General features: G+C 33.7%; 1 protein-coding gene across 15 annotated transcripts in view; it reads left to right on the top strand.

Moving 5' to 3' along the window:
• ANKHD1 (ankyrin repeat and KH domain containing 1) overlaps positions 1–23,627 on the top strand; it is a 118,030-nt gene that overhangs the window by 49,539 nt on the left and 44,864 nt on the right. For 7 of the 15 annotated variants that reach the window (XM_057733308.1, XM_057733285.1, XM_057733256.1 and 4 more), the window contains exons 11-15: positions 10,192–10,248; positions 19,173–19,260; positions 21,633–21,760; positions 21,960–22,103; positions 23,059–23,161. In XM_057733308.1, coding sequence (XP_057589291.1) covers positions 10,192–10,248; positions 19,173–19,260; positions 21,633–21,760; positions 21,960–22,103; positions 23,059–23,161 — 520 coding nt within the window. Of the gene's footprint in view, positions 1–10,191; positions 10,281–19,172; positions 19,261–21,632; positions 21,761–21,959; positions 22,104–23,058; positions 23,162–23,627 lie in introns of those variants that run through there. The other 8 variants (XM_057733321.1, XM_057733272.1, XM_057733263.1 and 5 more) reach the window with 3 other exon arrangements.

Genomic DNA, 23,627 nt, shown 5'->3' with positions numbered 1-23,627 from the left:
ATATTATTCCACCAAGTTAATGAGCCATAATCATTCACTTATTATTGAACTTTTGACTTGCTTTTTATTTTTCTCTGTTGTAAATACTGTTAGATTTAATAATTTCATGTGCATAACTTTTTCTTTTTTTCTCCTTTAGCGTTATCTCATATATTAATTTTCCACTTTAAAAAATATTCCTGTTTCATGCTTTTGCTGTCTGTGGAGAGATATTTCAATTTTAATATTAGTTATTTTCCTGATTATAAAAAGCAATTCTTGTTCTTTATAGAAAATGTGGAATGTATGGAAAAGCATAGTAAGTTTGATATTTAAAACCTATAAATAATTTCAGGCTTTACTATAAGCCAGAGGCAGGAAACAAAAGACCTAGTCAAAAGCAAGAAATGAATAAAACAGGCAGATCTGTCTGAGTCCTGAGGAAAAAATGACTGATAATTCTTGCTAATTGCACCTAAAAAGGCAATAGTAATTTTCTTTTCCTTCAATCTTTTCTGTGACCTCCTGGTATCTGTTTAGGACTGTAGTAATTTCCTCCAGTAGTTTGGAATTGGAAGATTCTACACTCCCATTGCGTGGAGTGGAGGTGTATTCCATTTCTGGCATCCCGTAGATGTATTCTTGATGTCTAGGTTTGGTTGTTAAAGTTAGTTTTGTTTGTTTGTTTGTTTGTTTTTGTGGGCTAGCTGAGAAACCTTCATTTGGGGGGGAACTATTTTTACCTTCAGTTTTAAATAAGAACGCACAAGTCAACCTTTGAAAACAATGTGGACCAAACCCCTATGCTTTGTTAGATTTTTAGAGCTTAACTTTTGCCACAGTTCAAGGCTTTGTTATTATATATTTTTTAAAGGAGCTTAAAAGCTGTTGTCTCTCATTTTTTAAAATATTCTGTACCAGAATCAGTTAGGATATTAATTACAATTTTATAAAAATGTAACGCAACAGTTTCGATTTCTTATATTTTTTCCTGAGATAAAACTGAGAGGTTTTAAGGCTTTTCATTCTACATGTGTAGTAGATACACTTTAGAACTTAGTTTTAAAGGAAATCTCGATAATTTCTTATTTAATGCTTTTTTAAAAATGCATAGCCAGAACTGATGGTATACTTGAGCACTTTCAGGTAGATCCTCAATATATGTGCATGTTGTCATTTGAAACTTAGTTATTTGAAATTTTATTTTTTCATGCTTTAAAAATATTTAAAATGAAAAATATTTATAGATACTTCCAGTAAGAATAAAAAAAAGAGAATATCCATCATATTTAGAAAGTTGTGGATTGATATGTAACTTGTATAATTTTGTAATAATTGCATAAATTTGAATAATCTATTAAAAACCTTTGGACTAGGTTAGTATTCTTTTTTTTTTTTAATTTTATTTATTTATTTATTATTTTTTGGGGGGGGTACACCAAGTTCAATCATCTGTTTTTATACACATATCCCCATATTCCCTCCCTCCCTCTACTCCCCCCCCACCCTCCCTCGAGTCCCCCCCATCCTCCCCTTCCCAGTCCTCTAAGGCATCTTCCATCCTCGAGTTGGACTCCCTTTGTTATACAACAACTTCCCACTGGCTATCTGTTTTACAGTTGGTAGTATATATATGTCTGTGCTACTCTCTCGCTTTGTCTCAGCTTCCCCTTCACCCCCCGCCCCCTCCCAAACCTCGAGTTCTCCAGTCCGTTCTCTGCATCTGCATCCTTATTCTTGTCACTGAGTTCATCAGTACCATTTTTAGATTCCGTATTTGTGAGTTAACATACAATATTTGTCTTTCTCTTTCTGACTTACTTCACTCTGTGTATGACAGATTCTAGGTCTATCCACCTCATAACATATAGCTCCATCTCATCCCTTTTTATAGCTGAGTAATATTCCATTGTATATATATGCCACATCTTCTTTATCCATTCATTTGTTGATGGGCATTTAGGTTGCTTCCATGTCCTGGCTATTGTAAATAGTGCTGCAATAAACATTATGGTACATGTTTCTTTTGGGATTATGGTTTTCTTTGGGTATATGCCCAGTAGTGGGATTACTGGATCATATGGTAGTTTATTTGTAGTTTTTTAAGGAACCTCCAAATTGTTTTCCATAGTGGCTGTACCAACTTACATTCTCACCAACAGTGCAGGAGAGTTCCCTTTTCTCCACACCCTCTCCATCATTTGTTGTTTCCAGATTTTGTGATGATGGCCATTCTGATCGGTGTGAGGTGATGCCTCATTGTGGCTTTGACTTGCATTTCTCTGATGATGAGTGAGGTTGAGCATCTTTTCATGTGTTTGTTGGCCATCTGCACGTCTTCTTTGGAGAAATGTCTATTTAGGTCTTCTGTCCACTTGTGGATTGGGTTATTTGCTTTTTTGGTATTAAGCTGCATGAGCTGTTTGTATATTTTGGAAGTTAATCCTTTGTCCGTTGTTTCGTAGGCCACTATTTTTTCCCATTCTGAGGGTTGCCTTCTAGTCTTGTTTATGGTTTCTTTTGCTGTGCAAAAGCTTTTAAGTTTCATGAGGTCCCATTTGTTTATTCTTGATTTTTATTTCCATGATTCTAGGAGGTGGGTCATAAAGGATCTTGCTTTGATGTATGTCATAGAGTGTTCTGCCTATGTTTTCCTCTAGGAGTTTTATAGTGTCTGGCCTTACATGTATGTCTTTAATCCATTTGGAGTTTATTTTTGTGTATGGTGTTAGGAGGTGTTCTAATTTCATTCTTTTACATGTGGCTGTCCAATTTTCCCAGCACCACTTAATTGAAGAGGCTGTCTTTTTTCCATTGTATATTCGTGCCTCCTTTGTCAAAGATAAGGTGCCCATATGTGTTTGGGCTTACTTCTGAGTTCTCTATTCTATTCCATTGATCTTCCTTTCTGTTTTTGTGCCAGTACCATACTGTCTTGATCACTATGGCCTTGTAGGATAGTTTGAAGTCAGGAAGCCTTAGGTTAGTATTCTTAAATAAGCCACTTAACATGTTCCTTTTGGAAATCAAAAATTAAATGAAATTTTAAAATTGTCCATTAGTTCCAGAGTTTTTTGAAAATTCTTCCTATTTAACATGCAAAACCATTTTAACTACTCAGTAAGCAGAGAACCTTGAACAAATCACGTAATCCATATCTTCCTGCTGTTTGCACCTCTTGTTACCACTGTAATGGGAATCATATGCTGAAATAAAGATTATTCCTTTATGTGCTTGCTTTCTCTGCATAGCATCTTTTGTTTATTGGGCCCAAATTTGTTTTTAGTATTTGATGGGATTACAGGTATAATATGATGTAAACGCATTATGAGAAAGTTTGTATTAAAGCACATTAGCATTCTGTAGTATACTTAAAATCTAAAAGAAATTTTAAAAAAAGGAAAAAAGAAACCTGCCTTTGGAAACTAATTTTGTTTCTCTGAAAAGGAATATACTATCAGTATCCTTACAAATTTGTTACTGAACTGCTTGACCAGAAATAACCAATAAACACCATTTAAAAACAAGTTGAGGGACTTCCCTGGCAGTCCAGTGGTTAGGAGGACTCTGTGCTTCCACTGCGGTGGGGCATGGGTTTGATCCCTGGTCGGGGAACTAAGATCCTGCCCGCACGCCATGCAGTGTGGCCAAAAAAATAAATAAGTAAAAATAAAATTGACATCTGCAATATTAAAAAAACAAAAACTGAAGTTGATTCAGTTCTATAGTCTAAGCATCACTGTCCTGGTGTCCCGTATAATTATTACTCTAGGCCATTCTTCCCAGTTATTTGTCTTTAGACTAGAAAGCAGAGTTTTAATATTTCATTCTTATTCGTACCTTGATAGCTTACTTCAGCTAAAGCACTTATATGGCTTGATTTCTTTTGCCACAGTCCTCTAGCCCCCTCTTCACTATTACTTTTATGTTAAGATGAAGAATTTACATAGTTAACTATTTAACAGTATAATTTGGATTGTAAAACACTACTCTGCTTCTTTCTTTTTTTCTCTTGCTTGCTTTTAATTTTGACTTACTTTGTTGTCTGTGTTTTCCTGGCTTCCATGCCCAACCATTTTGTTGTTATAGAGATGATCCATGTCTATGAAAGAGGACTGCATTAGGTCAGTTTCCAAAGGCTCTAATGATAGTATGTTTAGAAGGCAACACTGTGTTTGTTAACATGTCAGCGTTGTTTTGTTTTTCTGTTTAAGAAAAAAAAAAAAATATATATATATATTCTGTTTAAGAAAATATATATATTTTTATATATATAAAATAGGAGTTTTTGTTGTGTTTTATTTTTATTTTATTTTTTCTTCCAGGTTTATTAAGATACAGTTGACATACAGCACTGTATAAGTTTAACTTGTGATTATTACAATAAATTTAGTGAACATCTATCATTTCATATAGATACAAAATTAAAGAAATAGAAAAAAATTTATTCCTTGTCATGAGATCTCTTAGGATTTGCTCTCTAAACAACTTTCATATATAACATACAGCAGTGTTAATTACATTTATCATGTTGTATAATACATCCCTAGTACTTGCTTTGATTTGATGGTGTTTATGTTTTTTCAAACCATTTGTGAAGATGCTGGAATCTTTCTCTTTTCATCATGGCATGTTAATTTCACCACTAAAACTTCGATACGTTTGTTAACATAAAAGAAATATTTGTCATCTATGGAATTTCCTTCACCTGTATTTGCCAGCAAAGCTAAGGTTGGATAGGGAGAGTGATATATAGATTCCATTAAATTAGTATTCCTTCTTGTCTCTAGCTCCTTGGCCTTTCATTTGTAGAATAGGAACTCAGATAGTATTTCCCATAATAAGCAACTGACATAGATATTAGAGAAGACACAACATTCTAGTTGTGTTCATGTAAAGATTTTTTTATGTCCCACTTTTGCAGGTTACAGGCCTGCATTGCTATTTGAAAATAAATCTACTAAAAGGAAGAAATACCTGAGGAATGCATTCTGTAATCCTATATTTGAATGGAGGGCTAATGAGTGACAAAGGCTACACTTAGTTATTTAGAAAGAATTCAACATTAGAGATGCTACTGAACATTAGATAAGACACCTGAATTTTCATTATAGCCATCAAATCACTGATCTATAAGTAAATAGTTGCCTCAATATTCTCACCTGTAAAATGAAATCTAGTATTATTTTCTGGACTATTTTACCTGAGTCATGTAAATATTCTTTCTTTGGCTCTGCTGGGTGTCCTGGGGCAAATCAGTTGGATTCCCTAGGCTTCTTTTGTTTTTCTTCCTCATCTCGCCCCTTTCCTTTTTTTTTTATGAGGGGTTTGGACCAGAAGATCTTTAAATGACATGGCTTAAGAAATCTAATTTTATGATTTTTAGAGAACAAGTTAACCAGCCACTGTTTGGAGATATTAGATGAACTAGATGATTGCTTAGCCCAAGAATGTGTAAAGTGCTATGGGATCCTTGAAGAAAATGAAATTTTAAGGCGTGAGTCATAATTAATAAAAGTGATATGTTACACAAATTATTCTCTTAAAATCTTTGGGTATATTAAATGTATCTTAAGTTACTTAACATTGGGTGTTATTTATAATTAATAAATAGCAGATTTAGCTTATTATATTTTAATAGATAAAAGTTACTAATCCCTAGAAGACACAATAACTTGGTAAGGCCACCCCACTAAAGAATAATTTGGCATTATAATGCTAAATCATTATCTCTCCCATCCTATCTTTTCACTATCAGATATTTTATCCTACTTAAATACCGTCAAAGAAGTAGGAAGAGTTTCCTTGACATGGATTTTTATTTTAACTATTTCCTTAAGAATAAAATATCTCCAGTTATCTTTGGAATAGTTCAATTATAAATTTATTCTTCTTTTCCTTCAGTTAAACTTTATTCCAAGTAGCAGAATAAACTTTTGTTACATCCTCTTCTTCTCATCTTATATGCCTTCAAACTTTTCAAAATTCCCTTTCTTTAGGATTGTTTTGTCACCTTTGGCTTTCAGGTATACACAGCTAATGTTCAATGAGAGACAAGGAATTTAGAAATACCATTTTACTTTAAGGTGCTTGCCACCTTGAAAATAGGGGTGGAAGACGGAGAGGTTTTTCCAAGGACCACATAGGACATGGTTTCTTTCTCTATGGTCATAATAAATCTGCTTTAGGTACAGTAAATCAAAGAAAATAAATAGAACCAACCTAAAGAAGTGTGGTGGGCACACAGTGTTGCTAATTCTGGGTCTTTGTCATATTAAGTAATAGTTGGTCCTATGCAAATCAGTTATATTTTTTCTTATTTTTAAATAGGTAATACCTTTACATGGTTCAAAATTCATAGAGTATAAAAGTGTCCCATAGGCACCCAGTTTCCCTCTCTGTTAGCAGTGTGTTGTTCATTTCTTGTATCCTTCCGGAGATATTTTATATATGTATGACGGAAAGTCACATATTGAAAGAAACACATATTCTAATTAATGCTTAGTGTTTTGTATAATTCCTTACTGAAATAAAATTTTGGTTTTTACTATACTCATTTTCTCTGTAGAGTTGATTATAGCTTTTAAAGGTTTATTATTACATTGGAATAAAAATTGAAGCACTTCTGCATTGAGTAAATTGGGTTCCTTGAATATGTTGTAGTGGTCTATTTAACCATAAAGTAAGCTCTGTGATCCTTGTTGCTTTTCTTAGACTAAATTCTACCAGCCAAATCAACTTTGGGGGGCATTTTCCTATAATAGTTGAGCTAGTGGAAACTGGGTGATTTGGACATGGATACATTAGCACCCTCTGGTTTTTAATCCTGGAAATTAGATTTGATATGGACTTAGCTTAAAGGAAACAAAAGGATCAGTTTGTTATCTATATTAAATCTTTGAATTAGAAATCCTCTTTTGTAAGATTTTTTTTTAATTTAAGCAATATGTTGTGTATCTTTCTAGACATTTCTATATACCCAAGCATATATATATTCTGTGTATGTAGGCTGTATGTCTTTTTTATATGGATAGATTTGTTACCACATATACTGTTCTGAAACTTTTTTCTTTTTAATATATTTTTCTGTCAATTCCTAAGATTTCTCATTCTTTTTCACAGGTAACCAGTGTTCTATATAATTTATTAACCATTTATTTATTCATAAACATCTGGGTTATTATAATTTTTAAATATTACAAATGGTACTGCACATTTATATATCTTTGCTACTTTTGTGAATATATCTATAGGGATAAATTCCTAGAAGTGAAATTGGTGGTTATAAGAGGGTCCCCATCTAAAAGTTTGATAGCTGCTGCCAAATTGTTTAAAAATGCTGAACTAGTCTATACTTCTGTTAACAATCAAGGTCTCCTGATTCTTGCATTCTCATTAACATAAGTTAGATTTCTTATGTCTTCCTTCCTTCCTTCCTTTCTTCCTTTTTTTATGGTTTAATTTTCTAATCTCTGATCATAGTCCCCATGTTTCTTTTATCTAAAAAAAAATCCCTGTGTTCCAAGTAGCCCTATGAGCTGCTCACTAATTGTTCCCAAAGTTTTGGTGAAATATATAAAACACAAGTATAAAGTTACTTCCTGGAAAAGTATTCAGACATCATTTACAAATGCAAATTTTGAAATATTTTGTTAATTTCTTTTAAAAAACTGATTTTTAAAAAAATCAAGGGCTTCCTAGGTGGCGCAGTGGTTAAGAATCCGCCTGCCAATGCAGAGGACACGGGTTTGATCCTTGCTCCAGGAAGATCCCACATGCCGTGGAGCAACTGAGCCCATGCGCCAAAAAATAAAATAAAATAAAATAAAAATAAAAAAATCAAATATTTAGACAATATTTACTGACTCCATTCTTTTTTTTTTTTTAATAAATTTATTTATTTATTTTATTTATTTATTGGCTGCGTTGGGTCTTCATTGCCGCACACGGGCTTTCTCTAGTCGAGCGGGGGCTACTCTTCATTGTGTTGTGCAGGGCTCCTCATTATAGTGGCTTCTCTTGTTGTGGAGCACGGACCCTAGGCACGTGGGCTTCAATAGTTGCAGCACATGGGCTCAATAGTTGTGGCTCACGGGCTCTAGAGCACAGGCTCAATAGTTGTGGCGCACGGGCTTAGTTCTCCCGGCTCCCAGCCCTCAGGGGTGTGCCTTAGTTGCTCCAAGGCATGTGGAATCTTCCCAGAGCAGGACTCGAACCTGTGTCCCCTGCATTGGCAGGCAGATTCTTAATCACTGCGCCACCTAGGAAGTCCCTGGCTCCATTCTAAAGAGGAGATTAGTGTGTCTTCCATCATAGGATTTTCATGAGTTATTTTATTATTACATTGTCATGATTTTATAACATTTACATTCTGTTTTATGACCATATTTCTCAAAGTTGTTGAACTTTAACTGTATATTTAGATGGATTCAGTGTTTACCTTACTAGATTTCATATTACGTAGACTCTGAATTGCTGGTTTCCTCAACTTGACTCACCTTTTGGCTAGCTAATATTGGTATTTTGTTTTGAATTTACTTTCCTCCACCAAAAAAAAAAGGAGTTCACAGGGGCTTGCGTTTTTGAGACTACTGTATGTTGTATTTATAAATGAATGTAGCCATATATAAAATTATTGAATCACTTGGTTTTTTCCCTCAAAATTCCAAGCCCTTTATTCTGCTGTCTTATGGTACTAAATATTGCCAAAACCTGCTAGAATATTCCCCATTATGTGTAAGTGACTTCCTTTTTTGCCTGGATTTTCATAGATTCTTTTATTACACTTAAACCTCTGTGATTTCCCCAGGATGTGTCTTGGTGTTTATTATTTTATAATAGTTTTTCCTGGAAAACCGTGAGTGCTTTCTATTTGAAAATTTTAGTTCTTCCTCTTTCCCCTCTCCTTTTCTTTCTCCTCCTCATCATCCGTCTCCAGTTTTTTTTTTTTTCCAACCTTGAATACTTTTTTCTATTATGTTTTTTTTCTGAGACATTTATTATCCATATATTGAATCTCCTTTATCTTTATGTCTGATTCTTTTCATTTCTTTGTCCTCTTCCTCTGTATTGTTTCTGTCTTAAGCCCCATCCACCAGGTCACTATTTTTTCTGTATACTTATTGCTGCTTCTAATGTGGTTTTCATGGTTTCATCATTACTTAGTATATTCTGCTCTTCCAATTCACTTTTAAGTTTCCTCTTGCTGTTATATCACTTTGTTCCACTATTTAAAGTGTTCATATTCTCTTTAATTTTTTTTTGAAAGTATAAGGGAATATTTGACTAAAATTTTGTTTCCATTTTTGTAGGAAATTCTTAATAGGTTCTGTGTTGGATGCTTTGTGCTTATTTATTCATATCTAAATGGGCCTTATCTTTGTTGAAAATCATATGGGGATGAAGGAGGGAGAAGAAGTGAGCTTTAGCAGTCAGCTTCTTCAAATCATAAAGTTGTCTCGGAATACCTTCTCACCAAATCTCTACCATAGTAGCATGCATCCCCTTAGGGTAAGCACATAATCCAGGGTAGGAAGTAGGAGTGACTTAGAGTGAAGCCTTCTCTAGGCCACATTTCTTTTATCTGGAGATATAGTTGACCCTGGTCAGTGATTGCAGTGCTTCTTACTCTTTCTTCAACCATCTCCCTGTGTCATCTTCAGGTATTTTCTCCCTGTCTGGAATTGAGATCTAGAGAAAATACAGATATTCCATCTCTCAAGTTCTTTCAAGTCTCCTGTTTTGGTTGAAAACTGTGAGCACTAAGTGCATTCATAATGGGGGGAGGAGGTACTATAGAACTATTTAATAATTTTACAGTATTTTTCCTACTTTTTCTCTCAGCTTCTGATATTTGCAGATCTTTCGATTTGATTATTTTCCTTGGTTAGATATTAAGATACTACTCTTTTTTCTATGGTTTTAGTTGTACTTGGAGACAAAGGCATGAGTTCAAAAAATTTAGCAGAATTATATCTGCATATGTTAAGGTTTACGTTAACGTTATATTGGCAGAGAATCATATTATCATACCCTTAAAAAAATCATACTCTGTTGATGAGCTTATGGTCTCTACAGATGAGAATCTTTTTAGTTGAAGATCCTGAGTCAACAAAGCCCAGCACCTGAAGTACTGGTCACAAGGTCTTCATGGCCAAATGTGATTTCCTTTTTTGGAATAAGATCCGTGAGTTCTTCTTTTTCCTTTCACAGGACAAGCAGGAGGACATGAAGACTATTTTGGAGGGCATAGATCCGGCCAAGCATCAGGTGAGGGTGGCCTTTGATGCTTGTAAGCTACTATATAAAGAATAGATGATGTAGGTAACCAGAACTCTGGATATCTGAATTCTAGCCAAGAAGTTCCTGGACCCTGCTGGGTGACAAAGGAAATCCTCTTCATTGAAAAAGATTATGAAGTTCCAATAAAAAGAGATTTACATTACTAGTAGTTTGCTTCCTTAGTGTTCTTTTTATGTGGTATTCCTAAAAAACCTCTTAGGTGAAAATAGATTTTCTTATTCAGATAGTTCTTTTGCATTCTCCCTTATTGAGAGAGTTAAGATACCCCAGAGAGAAAGTCTCAGTCATAAAGTCCTTTGTATTCAACTTTGTTCAGAAAAATCTGAAACTCAGATTTAGGGTGATATATCGGATTGTTTTCTATATAATCCTCAAATAAGCAAACAAAAAAATAGTTTAGTGAAACATTTACTATATTGCTTATGCCCTATTTCTATAAAATTAAAATTTTCTTCTTAAAGCCCTCTCATGTAACCTCATTCTAAAATTGTTTTTTTAAGAAGGTGAACACTTGTTTATAAACAAACAACATTTCTTTTCTTTTGAAAACGAAGTGTGGATTTTGTGCCTGATAGTTTTAAAAGTCAAGCAAATTTAATATCCATTGTTATCCAGAGAGATTTGTTTGCACTCAGGAGCAGTGCTTAATTTCTAAATTAGAAATAAGTTATGATTGCATCACAATTAATTTAGGCCATCTAAAATAAATTTTTCAGTGTCAAGCCACTCTTAATCATAATGCTTATTAAGTATCTTCTGTATTGGCTTTGGAATGAGAAGTTGTTATATATTCATTCTGTTTTGAAGAAAGTAAATAAATTTCTTTCACAAAATATTATGTGAAAATGTAAACTTTTACTCAATTTATGTAATAGCTTTGGCTCCTATCAAGAATGTAAAGCTGAGTGTTAGTTCAGATAAAGTTATTTCTTTCTCCCTGGATTTGTTAAAGGAAATGTGATTATAAATCTATCTCTAGCCATAAGTCTCAAGACTTTGTATACTTTTTAAAACTGAGGTTTGTAGCCCTACTTTTAGAGGTGCAGTTTCAGCATATCTGAAATGAGGAGTCTGCATTTTAAATGATATCTCAGGGGATTCTCATAAGTCCTCTCTATTCCACACTTTGAGACATTGCTAGAATCTGTAGATTATTCTGCATCATTGCCAAGTTCTGTTCTTTTTCCATCTCTGCTTTATTGTCATTCTTCCTCCATGCAAACTGAATAAGCTTGGTTTTTGTCTTTGTTACTTGTGGTTTTTAGAAACTGAGCTAAACACAAACCCTAAAATGGTGCCTCTTAATCTTTTTCCATCTCATTTCTGCTCAGGGATGTGAATCTGATCAATAACAGATCGCTAAGGTAATGATTAATGTACAGTGGTGGATTGGAAGAACATATGCCCTAGGGGAGAGTGTAAGAATCCTCTAGTACATATATAGTATAAAACAGTCTTCCTGTTCTCTCCTCTGATTCTGGTCCTTCCCCCTAGACAATGTCCTCCTTCAACTCCAAGATACATTGCCTCTGATATAGTTACAATCTTTAATATATACCTTGGGTGCCCAGGACTATGGTTTTAAAGGAAATCTACTTATTTTAAAGAAAAAAAAAACCTTAATCTAAAATTAAATTTTGTTATCTAATAGTGCTTGTACATCAGAACCAGAACTTTACAGTGCATTTTTTGTGGACAAGATTTTAGCGGGTTTATAAGCTCTGATTATCCACTTATCAGTATATTTCTACTGTTAATGATTAGTTTACCTTAATAAGCTAAATAGGACTCCCACTTTTTAAAGAACTTTTTATTAAGGGATAACATATACATATTTTAAAATTTTTATTACTTAAAGCTGGAAAACTTTTATCAATTTTTTCTTGATCCCTAAAACTATCTGTGCAATACACAAAACTCCTAATACACTTTTTTTTTAAAAAGCCTAGTTCTTTCTTTCTAGGTTATTGTATGTTGAATGACTCCTATCTCAAAGTTGTTTAAATATAGGTAACAAATGACTTCCAGTCAAGAAAGTAAAGTCCCTGTTAGTATATTTTGAAACCTCTCTGTTCTTTGTCATTCAAGTACATAGATATAATAAATAAATATGGGAGAGAAACAAACTAAAAATATATAGCTATACTCAGAAACAAGATTATAGAACTCTGTAGACTAGAAATGGACCCTGGATCCACAGCTGAAGCTATAGGCCCAAGGAGAATTAAACCTAAAAAAAAAATGGGCATTGGAGGCTGGAATTTCATCTTTAAGGGAATAGGGACTGAATGCATCTCACATGGAGCCAGCCAGTATTTACAGTCTACTTAATTAAAGCAGGGAACTCATACCGTATTGCCCAGCCTATGAAGCAGGATGGAAAAAAAGCTCCAAGCAGCTGCCCAGGATTGCAGTTAGAAATTAGCAAATTGTTCTTCATAGAGGGAAGATGCAAAGACAACAGTGTAACTAAGAACTTGGAGGATATCATTATTTGATTTAGTGAGAAGAACAGAAATAATTTCATAGAATCAGAAGCTTAAGTTGCCAAGGAAAGATCTACGTCTGAAAGGGACCAGACTGAGGTAACTTTTAGACCGTCTGATGAGAAGGGATAAGTTTGTGCATGGAAATAAAAAAAAACAAACAACTCCCATGCAAAATGAGCTTTTTCAAATAAGAAAATTATAAAGCTCAGGAGCAAATCTACATCAAGAGAGATAGTCGAAATACAAGCAAACAAAAAGCAGCAGCAACAGAATACAGGCCCAAGGAAATTAAAATAATAAAAGACTTTAATCAAGATTTTAAACATGCTTATTTTAAACTATGAACAATAGCCATAAAACAATGTGAGGCAAGGGAACAAAAGCTGATAATTATGAATTAAAAACAGATATGAAATAAAACATTTAAATGTTCAGGGAAAAAACTGTGGAAATAAAAACTCAATATATAGTATAAAAACTCAATGAATAGTATATTGGACAGTTGAATAAAGAATTAATGAATCAAATGATAAAATAAGAAATAATACAGCACAAAGATAAAGAGATGGAAAATATGAAAGAGAAATTGAGAGAAAGGGGATAGATTGAGAGGCTCTACCATATATATATTTGAAGTTGCTGAAGGAGAGGATAGAAATCGAAAGTAGAGGCAATGCTTGAAGAAATAATGATGGAGAATTTTCTAGAATTGAAGCCTGACAAGAATCCTTGATTGAAAAATCAGTCACTAAGCAGAACAAATGAAACTGCAGAATTTTAAGGATAAAGAAAAATCTTAAAAACTATTGGAAGAAAAATGAATTATTCTCAGAGGAACAATAATTAAATTTTTGACAGATTCTCAACAATAATAATCACAGAAAACAATGGAGAGTAATATCTTCAAAATATCAGAAGAAAATAACACAGTATAGGATTCTGTACTCAACTAACATTCCAAAGAAAGGAAAATAAGCATGTTTTCAGATCTACAAAGAATAAAAGAGTTTACCACCTCAGACTCTTGCCAAAAGAACTACTAAAAAATATGTGCATCAATAAGGAGAAAAAAGAACCCTGGAGGAAGGTGTGGGATGCAAGAAGCTATGGTAAGCACAGAAATTGGTAAAATATATTATAAATACAAATTTGTGAGTATAAAACCTAAATTTTTATGCTTAAAACCAAAGTAGTACTAAAAATCTAGATAGCAGTAGTATGAAATTCAGCAGGATATGTTAGAAAGTTCAAAAGCCGTGCTTGAATCATTGTGTTTTTCAGGAAAGAAGAATCAGGCACTGAAAAACTTTAAAGATTCTTTTTTAGAAAAATATATTATTAATCAGAACAAATATAAACCTATTGAACTCAATTGTTAAAAGGGCAGAGACCTTTGAATTAGATTCAAAATCAAAATCTAGCAAATTCTGTTTTCAGGAGAAAGATCTAAAGCAAAATGATAGGGAAAGGTTGACAAAGTAATAGAAAAAGTTATGTAAGGTAATATTAGTATCAGGCAAAATGGAATTTAAACCAAAAATCATTTTTAGAGATAAATAAATGCTCCTCCAACTAGTATAACAATCAGTTACTAATCAATAACTAACATTTGCCCTCCAATTAAAATAGAAAATTATAAAATTACAAGAAAATTTGTTCTGTATTTGTAGTGATAGGATTTTTTCCCACACTTCTCTATGAAACTGATATATCAAATAGATAAAACAATTGTTAACAATAGAAAAATCAAGTTTGCTCTTATAAGTAGGGAGCCATCATTTTGTTTCCAATAAATATGGAATGTTATTTTCCAGTGCATTGAATATGTATAAAACTGGTACAAGTTTTAGGCCACAAAGACGTCTTTAAAACAAACTTCTTAATCATATGAACTACATTCTCTGATTTCTGTTGTCTTAAGATTACACAAATTAACAATAAAACCTTTTTTAAAAAATCCCATACAACTAGAAAATGAAAAAACACTTTTACATAATTCATGAGTTAAAAAGGCAGTCAGTAGAAATTGCAAAATAGATGTTATCACCAAAACGACACATCAAACCTTGGGTAAAAGGATACAGCTAAAGTGGTCCTTAGAAGGAGAACTCTGTGTGTGTGTGTGTGTGTGTGTGTGTGTGTGTGTGTGTGTGTGTAAAATGAATATAAATGGATAACTAATAAGAACCTGCTGTATAGCACAGGGAACTACTTCATTTCGCTGTACAGTAGAAACTAACAACATTGTGAAACAACTATACCCCAACTAAAAAAAAAAAGTAAATGAAGCTAGTAAAAAAACAACAGCACAAAGAAGGAAGGACATAAAGATTAAAAAAAGTTAATAGAGTAGTAAACAACAAAAAAGTAGAGTTAAAAAAGAAAAAAAAGGATAAACAGCAAAATAAAAGCTGATTTTTTTAAAAATTCTGAAAAAGATAAAATAACCCCAGCTTTTTTCAAAAGGTCAAAAGGCACAGGTATATGCTAGAAACTTAAAGGGAGTTGTAACTATATGATATAGTAGAGAACTTTAAAATTTATAAAGCAATACGAATAATGTTTGAATACTTAGGTGAAGTAAATCCTGATTTTTTTCTATAAATATAGATTATCAAAAATGATTCAAGGGCTTCCCTGGTGGCGCAGTGGTTAAGAATCCGCCTGCCAATGCATGGGACACGGGTTCAATCGCTGGTCCAGGAAGATCCCACATGCCTCAGAGCAACTAAGCCCGTGCACCACAACTACTGATCCTGCGCTCTAGAGCCTGCAAACCACAACTACTGAGCCCACGCACCACAACTACTGAAGGCCACACGCCTAGAGCCCGTGCTCCCCAACAAGAGAAGCCACCGAAATGAGAAGCCCTCGCACTACAATGCAAGTAGCCCCCGTTCTCCACAACTAGAGAAAGCCCATGCGCAGCAACAAAGACCCAATGCAGCCAAATAAATAAATAAATAAATCTTAAAAAAAAAATGATTCAAGGGAATTCCCTGGCGGTCCAGTGGTTAGGACTCTTGTTCTTTCACTGCCAAGGGCCCAGGTTCAATCCCTTGCTGAGGAACTAAGGTCTCGCAAGCTGCACTGTGTGGCCAAAAAAAAAAAAGATTCTAGAATCGGCTACCTTGAGAAAACAATAACCATTTCACAAATTGAGTCAGTAGTTCAAACCACCACCTAATGAAGGTAAGAGGATCTCAGATGGATTTATAGGTGAGTTTTACCAAATGTTCAAGATAATCCCTATATTCTAGCTGTTCTCCAAAAAGGAGAAAGAAAAAAAGTTAAACTGCACAATACCTAAGTTTGTAGCCTTGAAAAATTATTTTCTGTGTTTATGAAGGAAAAAAATCATAATTTGTATCCTAAAATTTTATTGATATTGAACAAATGTTGACTGAAATAATACACCCAACATTCATAAATAAGTAGCCAGTTGACCCTGAAACAACATGGGGGTTAGGGGCACCCACCTGTGCAGTGGAAAACCTGCATATAACTTTACAGTCTACCAGTGCTATTTAGGGTTCTGCATCCCTGTGTTCAACCAACCACAGATTGTGTGGTGTAGTACTTAGGTATCAACATGTAAATGGACCTCTGCAGTTCAAACCCATGTTATTCAAGGGTCAATGGTATAAACAAATTTTATTTCTATCTTAAAAGAAGGATTTAGTGGTCAGATATTTTGGGACAAATGTATTGTGGGATATACATTATTAATTTTAGGACAAGAAATATTGTAAATACATTATAAAGTTGTAGCATTGTCTTATCTGTTTCCTCAAACATAATTACATTGTTCAAAACCAAAGGAATGAATATATATTTATAGGGAAGAAAATAAAATAGGCAGTTTTTAATACCTTTTATTTCCGAAATTTCCATATGTTGAATTTTGAAATTTCACTTGGGGTGAGGATCTTCAGATTATACTTTCTGATTTTTTATTTTTAACAATTACAGGGATATTTTAAATATACAGAACTAACAGTTACTTTAAAAGTTTATTCTATACACTTTGAGAATCTTTGGTCTTTGCCACTACTCATGGAATCTAGTTGCATTGATGGCATCACTTCCAGGCTTAAGAGATAAGAAAGGAAAAAAAGGAAAAGTGACATTAGTATTGCCGACCCATGATCTAGTAATAATGGATTAACAAATGCAGGTAATGAATGTCTTACTCTAAGTTTAGCTACTACTCTTAATTTCTTGTTAAATTAACAAGAAAGCTTTTATTTACCTAGTAGAAAATTTACATTTCAAACTTCATTTTATGAGAGGGAAGATTTGAGAGGTCAGTTATGTTTAGGTTCCTTCTTGGTAAACAGTATTCAAGTACTTCATTGTTTTAGACGTTAGGCATACAATGATAAGCAAAAATGGACAAGACTGCTGTTCTCATGAAGCTTATACTTGAGTGGTTGACATGTTACCCAGATAGTTACGGAAACTAATATATGATTGGAACTTATGAAGGAGTGGTTCATAGAACTGTAAGTCAATAGTAGGAAAAGTGATCTAGTCAAGAAGGTTCAGGAAGGTCTTCCTTGAGGAAATAACACTTGACGAGACAGTCAAGGATGAAAAGGAGTTAACAAAGAGGTGTTACAAGGAAGAGAGAGCAGCTTAAGCAAAAAGGCCCTGAGACAGGAGAGAAAATAGCAGTTGCTAAAGGAGCAATTTCTTTCCAGCGTGTAGTTGATACAACAGCTCCAGTGTGTAGTGTGTTGACACAACTTTCTAGGTCTTCCTGAGTAAGCTCTTCATGTTGTGTATTCCGTTTTGTTTGAAGTAAATTGCCAAAATATTAGATTTACCTACATTTGAATATAAGTTTAAAATCCATTCTAAAGCCAAATTATTTTGGCATTTTCTATAGTTATTCATTCTTCATACTTTAGAGTTAATAAAGATTGTTGTCTAATCAATATGCATAACAAAAAGTCAAAGCATAAACTAGGAGGTTGAGAGATTCTACACTATCAAAATAAAAGAAAAAACTTCTTTTAAAGTGGAATTCCTGTCATTGCAGTCCAGTTTAAAGTTTCCATTGGGTTGACAGTCTATTCTTATTTCTCATTGTTAGTTTGCCTGAGCTGTAGATGAGATATAGTTATGTAAGTACACTAGTTCACTGTGTGGTAGCTAAAGGATTCATTGAGTTAATTAGGAGAAATCACCATTCTTTATCAAGTTTTTCTTAGTGACAAAAAAGGACCAGAACAACAGAAATTAATGTTTGCATACATAGTAAAAGAGGGGATAGTTGAGAGATTTCCATAAAAGTGATGTGTCAGCCACAATTTTTTAAATAAATTTATTTATTATTTAATTTACTTATTGGCTGCATTGGGTCTTCGTTGCTGCACACGGGCTTTCTCTAGTTGCTGAGAGCGGGGGCTACTCTTCATTGTGGTGCACAGGCTCCTCACTGTAGTGGCTTCTCTCGTTGTGGCCCTAGGCGTGTGGACTTCAGTAGCTGTGACACATGGGCTCAACAGTTGTGGCTCATGGGCTCTAGAGCACAGACTCGGTAGTTGTGGCGCATGGGCTTAGTTGCTCTGTGGCATGTGGAATCTTCGCAGAGCAGGGCTCAAACCCGTGTCCCCTGCATTGGCAGGTGGATTCTTAACCACTGCACCACCTAGGAAGTCCTCAGCCACATTTTTAATACTTAGATGAGTGTAGTAAGAGTTCACAGTACTCTCGACAGGCAGTACTACTTACCATACAAGCAAACTCTTTAGTGGCATTTGATATTAGGATGGTTGGAAGCTGTTTTATCATTCATTCCTCTTGCTGGCAAACTTCCTAGGAAGAATAACAATCTTTCTGCTATTGTGAGACTGCTTATTTTGCCTTTGACTATTCAAGCATTTAATTTCTACTTTAAAAAATAATCTGTTCATTTGTATGGGTTTTTTTTTCCTTTTCCCTTTACTCCTGAAATACCATAGTGTTTTTCTTCAGGGATTGGTTTCTCTCCTTTGATAGAGCTCTTATTGGCTTCTGATATGATGAGATCCTCATAATCACCTCACAAAATTAAGGTTCCTTTTTCATAGTTCAAATGAATAGTTAGGGAAACATCTTTTTAACCTTAGTATTAGAAAAATGCAGTTATTTCTCTTTGGGGATCAAACTAAACGTAAGTCTTATCTTAATGGTTATTGTTTGGTATGTAAAACTGAACTTGCTCTTAGAAAGTTACACCGTCTAGTGTGGACTGAAATTAATCCTGTATTTTGGAGGAATTGAGGTAGGTAGTATAGGTGACTTTGGTGAGTAAGTATTAAATCTTCATTATTTCTTGTGTCATTGGTACTAAGGATTTAAAATAGATGGTTAATGAATTTGGTGCTGATGGATTATTTTATGTTTCTTTACTAGGAACATGAATCTGAAGGTGGAAGAACACCTTTGATGAAAGCTGCAAGAGCTGGTCATTTGTGCACCGTGCAGTTTCTTATTAGCAAAGGTAAAGAAAGTACAAGTGAGCATTTCCAAGAAGCTACAACTTCTGAAAAAAGTTCCTAAAATTTATGTTAAAGCTACTTTACCTATAGTATATGTATTCTAGTCTTTTGTTGCTTTATTTTGTTAGGAAGCAGAATTCGTAAGGCACTTTGCTGAGATCTTTAGTAGTCTTTTTTTTCTTTAATTATTATTATTATTTATTTGGCTGCATCGGGTCTTCGTTGCAGCATGTGGGCTTCTCTCTAGTTGTGGTGCACTGGCTCCAGAACATGTGGGCTTTGTTGCCCCAGGGCATGTGGGATCTTAGTTCCCCATGGGAACTAAGGGCATGTGGGATCGAATTCATGTCCCAGCATTGGAAGGCAGATTCTTAACCACTGGACCACCAAGAAAGTCCTCTTTATTAGTTTTGAGTTTGAAGTTTTCATCAACCAAACAGTATATGGTTACTCCCAAAAGTTGGAAAAGTCAAATGTAAAGTGTCCGGCTATATTTAGTAGATACAATATTGTTCAGCACTTAAGGCAGTTGTGCTGGAAATGGGGAAGGGTGGAGGGGAGAAAGTCTGCTACTGTTGTTTATGGTACAGTTAAATCAACTGAGTATACAAGGGTGTTATTTATTATTTTTATATTCCTCTAGAGATTCTATCATTAGAATATATTTAGGCAAAGAAGTTCAATTGATGGATAAGAGGTAGTTCAAGGCCGTTTACTATAGAAAAGTGAAATGCTGCTGAACTCAATTTAGGTTAAACCATATAAAATTGTCATTGTATATGTTAAAGATGGTAATATCAGCAATTTCATTTGATTCAGCCTAACTCTGTATAGTGTTAGAGGTACTCTGGCATCTGATAAAAAATCCTAGGATAGGATGTTAAACTGTAAAGAAGGTCCACTCAAGTGTTGTCATGTTATTCAAATAAACATTTTATATCTGTATTCCAATAAAATTCTGACATTTTGTACCATTAAGGTTGCAGTGTAAGATTTTATTTTAAATATACTTGCTTTCTTCTTTAATTGGATAAAACTAGGTCTATTTCCTTCATATAACACTTTGCTGCCAAATAAGGCATATCTTACGTAATGTTGTAGTCTGTAAAAGCTATTTACCTCAGCCATGCAGAAGTAGTAAACAGATGGATAACCTTTAGAGTTCTCTTATGCTCCTTTACTAAAGAGGTTACCTAATCATACCCAACAACTACCCTGCTAAGCATATAATCAGGCTTGTCGGGAATAAGAACACATTGATTATAGCCTTTCTAGGCTGTAGTAAGTGCTAAACAATCCCTCCATCTAAATTTATTATTAACAACTCTAAAAATAATCTCATGTTGCTAATGTAAGGATGTTTATTGGCGTGCCTTGCCTTTCACAAAGGTACTTTAATGCAAGTTAGGATTAGGTTCAGCTGGGTATTTTTGAAAATTAAATAAGTAGTAGTTTCCCATAGGTTTATTTTTCCCTTCATAAAATAAGTTTGGAATTAAGGAATAAGGAAGAATGAATATTGCTGTAGTCTTAACTACCTAGTTGAGTTCTTTTGGGATTGTAATAGGTAGATGAACTAAAAACGAGAGGTCTTTTTTTCCAGGGATCAAAATTAATTTATCAAAAACAGGCTAAGGAAAGATTTTGCATTTAGACTTTCTTTAGGTCATATTGTATAAAGCTATTGAACAACTTACTAAATTGCCTTTCTGATAACATATTTGGATAATCTTATGTCTTCTCTTCACATCCAGGTCTCTCTGACCCTTAAAATACACAATATGAAGAATTATATTTCTCTTAAATATTGTTTAAAAAAATCTGTTTTCTCTACTTTGAGACCTGGCTCTACTGCCACATTTTAGAAATAGATAAAAAATGTCTAAAGAGTTACATACAGTGTTATTATTTGGTGCTCACATTAACCTGTATATATTTATTAATCTAGATTTTTCATTTTAGAAGTGATATTGAATGAACGAACTACAACTATGCGCAACAATGTGGATGAATCTCACAAATATTATATTGAGCGAAAGAAGCCAGGCACAAAAGAGTACATTGTATGATTTCATTCATATAAAGTTCAAAAACTAAAGCCAGTTTGGAAGTCAGGATAGTTACCATTGGAGGGATTGGAGGGGTGGGTAGTGACTGAAAGGGTGCACAAAGTGGGGCTTCTGGTATGTGGATAATGTTCTGTTTCTTGATCCGGGTGCTGGTTACACAAGTGTATTCACGTTGTGAAAATTTTCAAACTATACACTTATGATTTGTGCACTTTTTTGTATCTATGTTGTACTTCAAGAAAAGTTTTTAAAATCATATTGTCTGAACTGGCTTTGCTAAGATTGCTGTTCATTTTTCTTTGAAGGTGCCAATGTGAATAGGGCTACAGCTAATAACGATCATACGGTAGTGTCGCTGGCATGCGCAGGAGGTCATCTGGCAGTTGTGGAGCTACTCTTGGCTCATGGGGCTGACCCTACTCATCGTCTCAAGGTATTCTACTTCAAAATAAGTAAATGGTATATACATCATTATTAAAATATATTTCAGATATTTTAGTGCTTAATATTTATTACTAATATTCATTTAAATGAGTTTTGATTTTATGAGCTGCTAAGAAACTAAATGTGTTTAATAATCATATTATTTATAAAAATTACAAATAATTAATTATGGTGTCAATTTTTCTTAGGATGGCTCAACAATGCTCATTGAAGCTGCAAAAGGAGGCCATACTAATGTTGTTTCTTATCTGTTGGATTATCCAAACAATGTTCTGTCAGTTCCTACCACAGATGTGTCTCAGCTTACCCCACCTTGTCAAGATCAAGCTCAGGTAATATAAAATAGAGCTTATTTGTAAATATAAATATTCTTCAAATTGGGAGTTTTTGTTTAAAATTAGTCTTAAGTAAAATGGGCTTATTTCTCTTTTAAATTGGAATAAATCTAGTCCTAAATTTTTTAAGATTTTCTTCAAAAGTACATGAAAATTTTTTTTATTGTCTTATTTACTGAAAATAGTGTTTAAAAAAATACTTAATACCAGATATAAATATAAGCATTCCAAGTTGTCCTCTTATTACAACTAGATCTTTAGGGTTATTTGTTTTTTCATGAATACATTAAGCATAATCTTGAACCTAGAGAAAGCTTTTCCCTTAATACCTCCCAAGACAGTATTAATTATCCTAGTTTCTTTTGTCAACTAGGAAAGTATGGGTGAACCAGGATATATGCACCAAAAATTCATTGAAGTAATTTTTAAACCTATCGAAAAATACGGAGAGAATATAGAGAGTATACTAAGCATACAAAGTTCAGTGAAATCTGAAGTTCTTTTCTACAGTCATCCTGAGAAATTCTGAAATATACCAATTTGGGAAATGTGTTGGATTTTTTTCTTTTGACCCATATAGAATTTGAACAAGAGTAAATTGGCCAGTTGAATATATAACTTGTACTCCTAGCTATAATTGAAACCAGCAAGGATTTCTTCTTAACAAGAGAGTGATATTAATACCATTTAGCTTAAAACATTGACTGTTTGTTTGTAGATTGGCTGAATTTGCCCAATCAGTATTCTCAGAAATTATTGGTTGGTGAATAATGCTGCTGCTGCTGCTTCTCCTCCTCCTCCTCCTTCTTCCTCCCCTTTCTTCTTCTTCTTCTTTTTTTTTTTTTAAAGAAACAAAAAAGTTAATTTGGTGGCATATAAAGAAAATCTAAAACAGCATCTGTTTCATTTATTCTTTGGTCTGAGATTATTTTTTTCTGAGTTGACTTTTTAGGTTCCACGTGTACCAATGCATACACTCGCCATGGTTGTACCTCCGCAGGAACCTGACAGAACTTTACAGGAGAACTCTCCTGCCGTTTTAGGAGTACAAAAAGGTTAGTTCTTGAATTATTTTCCTTAAAATGGGTATTTTATCAACTAATGTATGAATTCATAAAGGTACTTTAATGGTACACAGTTACTGTGTATCCAGAATTGAGGTAGGTAATTCTGACAAATGCTAATCCTCTTACATACTGTTTAAAATAGAAAAGACGTAAGTGCTAGGAAAAATGATCTCTTTAAATGCTAACATACTTCTAGGTGTAGTTTTCATCTGGCACAGACAAAAATACTTATGCATATACCCAGTTCTTCATTATATTAAAGTAGCAAAAATTTATCAGGCATTCACTTTTCATTTCACAATTCATTAGCTAAACAATATTATAATATGTGGAATGAAAATATGTGTTTGCTGTCTAGTCAGGTCTTAATAGCATTGATTCAATTTGGTGAGTGAGAAGTTTAAGGATTATATTTAGTTTCTTTCATGTAATGCTGAATATATGGGTTATCATC

This window comes from Hippopotamus amphibius, chromosome 1, assembly GCF_030028045.1.
Source record: "Hippopotamus amphibius kiboko isolate mHipAmp2 chromosome 1, mHipAmp2.hap2, whole genome shotgun sequence".
Classification (NCBI taxonomy): domain Eukaryota; kingdom Metazoa; phylum Chordata; class Mammalia; order Artiodactyla; family Hippopotamidae; genus Hippopotamus; species Hippopotamus amphibius.
This window is presented reverse-complemented; position numbering and strand designations above follow the sequence as displayed.